At 40.3% G+C, this 10,262-nt stretch overlaps 1 protein-coding gene across 2 annotated transcripts in view; it reads left to right on the top strand.

The window, feature by feature from the left end:
* Window positions 1-2,232: 2,232 nt before the first annotated feature.
* GRV2 (DNAJ heat shock N-terminal domain-containing protein) overlaps window positions 2,233-10,262 on the top strand; it is a 110,266-nt gene continuing 102,236 nt past the window's right edge. For both annotated transcript variants that reach the window (XM_087675158.1, XM_087675156.1), the window contains exon 1: window positions 2,233-3,217. In XM_087675158.1, coding sequence (XP_087531284.1) covers window positions 2,871-3,217 — 347 coding nt within the window. In that variant the 5' untranslated portion in view covers window positions 2,233-2,870. The remainder of the gene's footprint in view (window positions 3,218-10,262) is intronic.

Raw genomic sequence — 10,262 nt, 5'->3', positions numbered from 1 at the left:
ACTTCCATGGTTGCACCCACTTTTGATGGATATATATATAACATCTCTAAAGGGGCCAAAGTGGCATCTAAGACCCAATAGATACAATGTTATGATTCTAATATGTACATTAGTTGGACAAAATAAAGAAAAACTTGCCTAAGCTAGAGTCAAAATCTTGAAACTAATAAGAGCACACTAGACTAATCTAGATCTACAATCATGATAAGCAACAAGAGGGTACATGCATACTTCTCATTTGAGAGAACAGTTATGCCAGACTAATAAGAGCACGCTAGACTAATCTAGATCTACAATCATGATAGGGAACAAGAGGGTACATGCATACTTCTCATGTGAGAGCACAATTATGCTAGCAAGGAACATGATACGTGAAGAGAAATTGGCTCAAGTGGAGAACTACATTCACCTAAGGATGGCCCTCATGGCTTGTTGAAGCATGTGAATATGTTTATCATGAAGATAGCAAGCTAAGTGCCCTCCAAATCAAGCAATGATGGCCAACATCCATCCATGGTAGTTGCCTCTATCTTTCCTCTTGGGGTGTGGGTGATGGGCTTTGTGGATTTTTATGGTCCTATCTAAGATCATCCTTAGGTAGGTGCTTGCCCCCAAGTCTAGAGGGCAAGAGACTACAATCTATGACATTGGAGTGTCACTAGTATTAGATGGTAGCCCCATGGGATAGAAGAAGTCTACAAGGGCTCTTTGTGTGGGCCCCTCTATGTTTGTGAAGCTCAATTAGGTAGAGTTTAAGCTAGCATTGGTGTGTCACCCTTATCAAGGATGAAAAGGAAGCCCTTTCGGTGGAGAGCTTGTTCTAGCTATCTTTGATATCTTGATATGATGGGCAGTGGCATGCGTATTGATCTTCTAACTCTAGCTCCTCCTTGCAAAGTTGGCACAAGGTGTCCAATAGAGTGCACATTGTCCAAAGGTATCTAGGTATCTCAACATGGAGTTTGTGTGAGGATGTGCAAAGCTGGCCATTGCACATTGGATCCCACAAGATAGATTCACACCCATATATCTCAAACATATCAACAAGTTGTGATGTGCCAACGAGAGTAGATGGTCATGGTAGAAGACCATCTTTGTATCGAGGGTCATGCCAATCATAATCATTTTTAGCTTGACTATTTTTTGCCTCCGATCACTTGGTTTTGCTTGTGATGGCTAAATGCAAAAGATGGTACCTCCAAGTTGTACTTGAAAGGTGGGAGCACATGGGGATTGAGCCATGCAACCCAAACCAAACATCAACTTGCAAGAACTAGCATCCCAAGTCACTATATGCTACTTGTTGTTAGGAGGGCTCAAAGGCTAGCCTAAAGTACTTGTTCCTAGGTTGTTCCACCAGAGAGAGAGAGAGAGAGAGAGAGAGAGAGAGAGAGAGAGAGAGAGAGAGAGAGAGAGAGAGAGAGAGAGCTTCCTATGTATGCAATTTCCATTAATTGATAGATAACTCTTTAACATGTGAATTGGTTAACATAAGGTAGGTTGTTGATTTTACCACTTTACTTGCATGTGTTTCATTCAGATGTGGATGTATAAAATATGAACACCCTTAAATGTAGATGCTTCAAGGTTTCACAAGTTCCACTACTTGTTATAGTCATTAGAGTTGATCCTCTTGTTTGTTTGGGGCCATGTCCAAATAATATGTTTGATACAAGTACTTATATGGTGTGAAAGCAAAGGCAAACCAAGATGCTTGTTTGAGAAAGGTGACAAAGGACGATCAAGAGATTGATGATTCACAGCTATTAGCTTGGTTGGGTTAAGTAGTTCTAGCTCCCCACCTCTGCACCTATATATTGATGGCTCCAACAAAATCCATTCATTGCAAGGTCGAAGTCCATGTTCTGGTTCAACCATTGGTGCTGCTTCATTGGGGAGAATGCATTGTATGCACGGGGGATTGGCTTGTGATATGTATGCCATACACCATGTCATGCTACAACTCGTTCAAGCATTGGTGCTGATCCATTATGGAGAATGCATTGTAATATGTATATGTATGCTCCGCTGATTGGCTTGTGACATGTATGCTACACCATGACATGATACAACTCGTTTTAATTTTGACTATACAAGATAGTCTTGGATTGAGCATTCCTTTTAGTGGGCCCCAGAATTTGTGACGTCTTCTTGTGTGAGCTCTTTGCGTGTGACACCTTTTAATTTTGTTTTTTCGTTTGTTTGTTATTTATAGTTGTTTATTGCCTTTGTTAAGGCTTGCAGAATTCCTTCGAGCAAGCAGCAGCATCATCTGTGCTGCGTTTGTCCCAGATCGATCGCCTTAACTAGTTATTAAGAAAAATCGATGGAAAAGATTTGAAGATCAAAGGACAAAGCTTTCTCTGCTTCGGCCAATTGGTCATCGCCATCTCCATCTCCATCTCCATCTCGCGTCTTCTCAGGTTCTTTCATCGGCCACTGTCGCAGGCCAGTGTATGCAGCCAGGATTCATTTGGATGTCCTCGTGCTTGACATTCGATTCTGATTCGCTCAATTGTAACCATTCACCGATCACCAGCTTCCTGCACGCGACTGATGAATTTTCCTCTCTCAGAGGGATGTGCATCTGAATTACACTTGTATGAGCGCAGTGTACCGCCTTTTATACTTCGAGGTATGGTAGCACCAGCAGTGGTAGGAGCCTCCAAACAGCAGATTAGGGTTGCATATTCCTGCCAATTCAGTTTAGGTATATAGTTATAGCTTCATACAAGCAAACCTGGGTCAGACAGCAACAGGAAGAGCTGGGGGCGAGTCAGTCAGGGGGCCGCACTGAGGCGGCCTGGAGCTGGTGGCTTCTCCGCCCGAATGTGCGCCCCCGCTTGCACCCTCTCCACCTTCTCCAAACCATGGATTTCAACAATCGGCCATCGACATCATCATCAGCCTTGGATAACACTTCTTCTCGAGATGCGCCATTGCAAGAAGAGCCAGAGTATCTTGCTCGGTATTTAGTTACGAAGCACTCTTGGAGAGGCAAATACAAAAGGATTCTATGCATTTCACCAATATCGATCATCACCCTGGACCCTGGAACCCTGAATGTAACAAATTCATACGACGTTGTGACTGACTTTGAATCAGCAGCACCTGTTATTGGTCGTGACGATCCTCAACCTCACCATGCCCAGGAGTTTATCATCAATCTCAGGAGTGATGGACGTGGGAAATTCAAAGCCATCAAATTCTCATCAAGGTACCCTACTGAATTTGCATTATCATAACAACAAAGAAGTTTCATTATGCTTTTGTCCTTGTTTTTCACTTTTCCAAGTTTGATTTAGGTGCTTGTTTTTTAGCTTTTAATTTTACAATTTTACCTTTTCTACAGTTCTGCTCTTTGCCAATGGCAAGTCTCAAATGATGTCAGATCCAATAGCCAGTTACCCAAATGTCAGATCCAAAAGTAGGTTACCTGTTAGTAATCTTAGGATTAAGGCACTTTTGTCTAGCACATAATCTTCGACCTCTAAAAATATCTAGAAACCCAACCTAATCTCAACCTACAAAACTAACTTTTTCAGAATTCAACACAGATGCATGAGTGGACACGCTGCATTAGCAATCACCAAACTTTTTTGCTTTCCACACTCTGCTACCTTTTTCATGACTTATGTCCACCAGTTTGGTAATGTTGGCAGTGCAATAGTTGGGACTTAAACAAGATCATGAGTAATATATATTGGTGACAAGAAGAAGCATAATATATACATTTAAATCATCAGGTACGATTCCTCTAAGTATGGGTAGCTGAGTTCTCCCTTCCTCTCACTCTCCGAACCTAGACAAGAGCACAATGTAGGGCCACTCTTCTATGTAAAGGTGTGAGGGTTGAATTATGAGTCCCTGCAGGCCCTAGAACTATAATGCAAGCATATTGACAAGTGCTGCCTTGTCATCATGTGAGTCTCCTGAGGCTTCACATTTCATTAGAGTAGGCCACTCAAGTTGGTTTCTCATCACCTTAGACAAGGTGTTTTGCTTCATGTTTACTAGGTGCTGTACTTCCCTATTTTGTTCATGATTGGACGAAATGTTCTCGGCCATCCAGTTGCATCATCTCCACCATGTATGTCTTGTCCTGCTTTTCTTTTGTCATGGAGAACCATATTTGGAAGCCCCTTCTCTCCTTTTTATCCCAACCTGCCCAAGGAGGAGCATCAAAGGATGAAGAAGATGTTAACAATGAGGAAGCTGATGTGGAAAACTGGTTGCATAAAAGGCAGCAGCGAAAATGCTGATGGCAGGATGATGAAGACCACTAGGAAAAGATGTAGAATGCTTGAGTGTTGTGGAACTTGGGCATTTGTATATATGTATAGATGACACTAACTTGCCCCACCTCATCACCCTCTCATACTTCCACTTGGGCATTGGAGAGTCATGAGGGGTGATTGCATCACTTATACTAGAAAGTAGTAGGGGGGGCTGCCAAGCCCTTCCCGTGATCTGAAGAAAATGATATTGTTTGCACCTTGGCTGGAGAATCCGAGTTAGAGTCTGAGGAAGAGGATGACTCTGTAGAGGAGTCTGGATACTGCTTCCTCTTCATCTCCTTCTTCTTCCACGAAGTTGCTAACTCTTTGCAGTCCTTGCACAAATGTCCCTTCTTACCATAGTGGTAACATTGGGCCTTCTACTTCTTCTAGTGACCTCTCTTTGAAGCTGTAAAGGCCTCACCAGAGTCACTAGACTGCGAGGGAAGCCTTCCTTGTAAGCGCAAAGACATCTCATGCTCAAGTAGGATCGAGGACATATGTTGGTTGGGTTGCATGAGTCCACAAGATGAGCCTTTGGAAGGGTGGGTTGCATGTGTTGAAGTTGGTCCTATACCTTTGTGACATGAAGTAAGAAAGATTGAATAGTATCCTTTGGCTCGAACTTCATCTGTTGGAACTGTCCATAAAGAGTCATGGCATGCATAGATGAAGGGGCCGCATACAACATCTGAAGCTTTGCCCAAATTTCTAGAGAGGTCCTACAGGAGGTGATTGCTGGAAGGACTTCTTTAGAGATGTAGCGAAGAAGAGTGGGATATGCATGGTCATCATCAGCATCCTGTGTGAGCACAACTTCTTCATATTTGTCCTCGCCAAAATCAGCTAAAGAGGAGTAGAATGCTTAGGACGCGCACAAGTGCTAGACACAACGTACCATAACCGCTTTTGCACAAACAATGCTTTCATAACAGCACTTCAAGTTAGGTATTCGAGGCCGTGTAATTTGTCATCGGTGGAATAACAAGGGGGAGCCATTTAGAGAGGATAGGGAAAGAAAATAAAGGAACGAAGAAGAGGAGAGGGAGAGTACAACCAAACCAACAGCACAAATTGCACTAAATAGAGTTCACATGCACGGTGCAGTGTACACCAGTTGATCACAAAAACGATTGTAAAAAAAGAGAAAAGAGATGGATGACAGCCAAGAGACATAGTCAAAAGCTGGAAATTGTGGTCGCTTAACCTGCAAAGGCATTAAATGCGATAAATGCAGCAGTGATTCAGCACAACAGTAGTAAAATAATGCAGAAAATTGGAACACAGAGTACTGGACCAAAATCTGCAGCCTACAAAAGCTGGAAACAGGGTGATGGGCAGCAGGCAGCTGTTGTTAGGCTGTAAATAGTGTGCAACAGTCAGGAAAAATCAACGATCAATAGGGATAGATGTGTAATCAGCAGAAAACAACAGCAGGAGCGTAGATCTTGAAATGCGATACCATATCGGAAGTGGATGTTGTTGAGAGTTATGCAATCACACCCATGTGACAGCCTCTTTGTATGGAGCAATAGGGCAAGACTCGTACAGTTTACTAGAGAGGATGCCAAAAATGCAGGATGCTTGAATCCCATAGCACAGTTGAGAAAAAGGGAACCATCATGAGCCTATAAAGTGTTGTACCTTCTTATCATTCAATGAGGGAATACTACTGTACTTTGTCATTTCAGTCATAGTTAGTGTCATACTCAAGATTGTGTTTATGAGTCCAAGCTTCCATCTTGGAACCTAATTCACTTGAGTAATAGTTGATTTCTCTAATCTATGTCATCATGAACATTGTCTTTGTGTTCCATCTGCCATAGCCATGCTCAGATCTATGCATTTCAACATGGTATCAGAGCCGTGGTGAGCATGGCTAAGCTCAATAAACTCTTCTCTTAGCTTCTCTTTGCCCCTGTCCAGCTCAAGTCTAGTTGATGATTCCATTTCTCACTTCATCTACACTCTCTACCTCTTGGCAACCAGTCTGCACCCTGCTTCCTTTGAGCTCTTGGATCTCACTCTACAAGCCATATCTTTGCAAGGTTTCTTTTGGGGACTCTCTCCTCTGCTCAGGGTGCTTCTCTCAGGTCGTACTGTTGTCGCTGTGTGCACAGGCTGCGATCTTCCTGCGACCATAGGGCAATTGAAGGTTGGCTCATGAGCTCTTTTCCCATAAAAGGATTCATCAAATAATTGTCTCTACAGGCTGTTGTGACAAAAAAACTAGTGCACAAATCGGGTGCTATATGCGTGCGTAGTGAATGCCGGAAGGTTTCTAAGAACAAAGAACTCTACAATTCTTTATAAAAAGCAAAAGAGAGTTTGCACGATATGAGACAAAAAGACAAATTGGATGCAATCGCCCCCCATGCCTTGTGTGAGCGCTTCACAAGGTATGTATTTTGCCCACTTTACAAATAGTATGCTTTTGGCTTTTGTATTTGCTTTTGTCCAAATAAAGAGTAAGGTGTTTGGGCGTCCAAAAGTCGGGCTGTGCCCAAATACAATGTCAAATAATAAAATATTAAACCGAGCGCCTATGTGCATACAAAATAATAAATGCTTGTCAAGCGCTTTAATAAATAAGTGCGCTTAAATAAATATTGGTCCCATGCCTTTAGTGATAAGGTACGCGCCCATAAAAAATAATAATTCTTCTAGGCATTTTGAATTCATGCCATCGCTTGGTGCTACCCAACGCCACTATCGTCTGCTCTACATATCAACTGAAGCATTTAGAATTGTTAGAAAACAATAAGATAAAACCCAACAAAAGTGAATACCTAGCAGTCTTCAACTACAAATAATTAAATAGGTTGGAACTTTATCCTAACCTTAATTTAATTCAAGTGCGCACTCTAAACTCATAAACGTCCATTAATTTGATATGTATTTTGCGGAATCACCTGCTGTGGAATCACCCAGGTGCACATTAAATTAATATGACGCTCGAAAAAGACAGGTGTCCTTGTCAACTTCTCGCACAAGGAATCCACCTTGTGTACGAGCCCCGACAAATATAGTTTTACGGAATCCATCGAAAAACCTTACGGAATCCACCGTGGAATAAAAACCTCACGAAGTCCACCATGAAATATGCCTCCTGGTATCATAATTGACCTCAATTGTTGCTAGCTCAATGTGGAGAGAGCAGTGAGGGGTAAGCAATTAGGTCGCGGGCGTGCATCCATTGGGCTTCTTCAAGAGGATGATTTTTAAACTTAACCAAATATCTAGAATATCGATGGCCAGTTCTAGTGGTCATAAAGTCAGTGTCTAGAATAGTTTTAGGTTCAAGGATTTCAGTTTCTTTTTCTAACAAAGGAGGGTTTTCATAGACAGGGTGAAGTAATTGGCCTCTAAAAGGTTGTAACAAACTGATATGAAAAGTATTATGGATCTTCCAATGTTTGGGTAGTTCTAATTTAAATGCATTGTCATTGATCTTGTGAATTATTTTGAAAGGCTCATAAAACCTAGGCGCTAATTTAACAACAGGGTGTTCTCAACACTTTGCAATCTTCTCTTTTCAATGCGTAACCATATATAATCATTAACATTGAAACTCATGGTTTTTCTTTTCTTATTAGCTTGTTTAGTGTATGATTGTTGGGCTTTCGCAATCATATCTTTAACTTGAGCAAAAATAGTAGCATGCATATTGGCAATATTATCAACAGTTTTAACTTTGTTTGACAATGATGTGACATGTGTAGGGAATCTATGTCCATAAATGATTTTAAAAGGTGCTTTTTGAGTAGCTATATGTGGTGTATTATTGTATGCAAATTGAAGTAGATACAAATGTGTATCCCATATTTGTGGTTTTGAAATTGTATATGCACGCAAAAGATCTAGAATTATACTATTAGTAGCTTCTGTTTGTCCATTGGTTTCAAGATAGAATGCAGATGAGAAATTAATCTTAGTACCCAAATTAGTAAACAAAGTAGTCCAAAAATTATTGCAAAATCTAGAATCACGATAAGAAATAATAACTTTTGGCAAACCATGATTAGTAAAAACAGTCTTTTAAAAAAATTGTGCAGCTTGAAATGCAGTTAATGTTTTCTTACACGGTAGAAAATATGATTGTTTGCTAAATCGATCTACTATAGTTCAAATCATATTATGATTAGCTTGTGTATTATGCAAACTAGTTATAAAATCCATTGAAATATGTTCCCATGGATGGTCAGGAATTGGTAAAGGCATTAACAAACCATATTGCTTACCATGGTGTCGCTTGACTCTTTGGCAAATTAAACACTCAAAAACAAAGTTAGAAATATCAGATTCCATTTGCGGCCAATAAAAATTTTCAACCAATGTTCTTAAAGTGAAAATAATACCTCTATGTCCTTGATATAGAGGACAATGAATTTCGTGTAACATAAATGATCGAAATTTAACAGTGACACATGACGTTTTCTCATAAAACATAAATCCATCAGAATAAGACAAAGAATTAATTGGAATCCAGTTATTAGCAACTAATTTGTTTAAATTAGCTTGAAAATTGGGATCATAGTCATAGGTATCTTTTATAGGAATAAGGGAATCAAAAGATAAAATGGAAATATTATGGATACTTGGTCTTCTACTCAATGCATCTGCAACAAAATTTTCTCTACTTGGTTGATACTAGATAAGTGGATGAAAACTTTGAATGAAAGCAACCCATTTAATATGACGACGGTTAGAAATTTGTGGCTAGCTAAGGAGATGTTTGATACTTTGCTGGTCAGTTTTGAAAGAGGTATTTTTCTGGGATACCATAGCTGATAAGAGCTTTAATCAGCTCAAAGAATTGCTTACCTCGGCGTCTATCTTGGTTTGCCCAGATTTTTCGAAAGAATTTACCATTCAGTGTGATGCTAATGGCAGAGGCATAGGGGCTGTATTGTTACAGGAGCATGGGGTTATAGCATTTGAGAGCTGCAAACTTACTGAAAATGAGATGACCATGAATGTATATGACCAAGAAATACTGACCATTTTTCATGCCATTAAGAAATGGCACCACGTGAATCTTGTATGGAGACATCTCCTATTCCTGATCCGCTAGTATTAATGACTACTAGAAAGAATGGTCGATTAAAATTAGGTAATTGCAAAACAGATGTATATGTTAAAGCATGTTTCAACAAATCAAAGACTTTTGCTGGTTGTCAAACCAATGATAATGTCGAAAAACACAGATCTAGAGCATGGCAGCTATGGAGGTTGGAACTCAAAGTACAAACTCATAAAGACATAGACTAGACAAGACAAATTGTCACACAAGTGAATTAGGTTCTAAGATTGAGACTTGGACTCATAAAGACATTCTTGTGTGTAAGGACAATGACACTAACACTTGATTGAAAGGACAATAGCACTACTTGAAAACGTGAACCAAGTACATGTCTTTATAGCTTTCCAACTTCTCCACTCTCCTCACTGTGCTTATGGGATACAACACCTCATCGTGCAGCATACATCATTTGTCTATTTCTCAACACCCCTCCTCAAATGATGAATCTCTACCCTTGCTGGCTTTTGCCCCCCCTTGCATACAAAGATGGACCAGGAGACTAGCTCTATGGCAGCCTAGTCAAGTTAAGGCTTGAAATTGTACATTTTTGATAGGGTTTTTACAAAGTCAAATCCAGAAAGATCTACTATGGGAAAAACATACAATAAAAATTCTTCAAAACAATCTGTCAGAGTTGTTGATGGTAGCGGAAGCATCTTCTTTTTCTTTTTCTTCATTCATGAACTGGTTCTGGTGATGATCACTTTGCACTTGTTGGGCTCTTTTCTTGTGGAAACATTCACTGGCTACATGGCAAGTCTTACCACAATAATGGCATGTCATTTGACTTCTATTGTCAGTGTTGAATCCTCGACCTCTTCCTTTGGGTCCAGTATCTCCTCTAGTGTACAAGAGGTTTTCCCTTGAGCTGGTCTCTTTTACATCTTTGCTTTTAAATTTGC

This window comes from Lygodium microphyllum, chromosome 3 (genome assembly GCF_053477565.2).
Source record: "Lygodium microphyllum isolate KBCC chromosome 3, Lygodium_microphyllum_v1.1.10, whole genome shotgun sequence".
Taxonomy (NCBI): Eukaryota; Viridiplantae; Streptophyta; class Polypodiopsida; order Schizaeales; family Lygodiaceae; genus Lygodium; species Lygodium microphyllum.
Note: the sequence above shows the minus strand (reverse complement) of the source record. Positions and strands in the feature narration are given on the sequence as shown.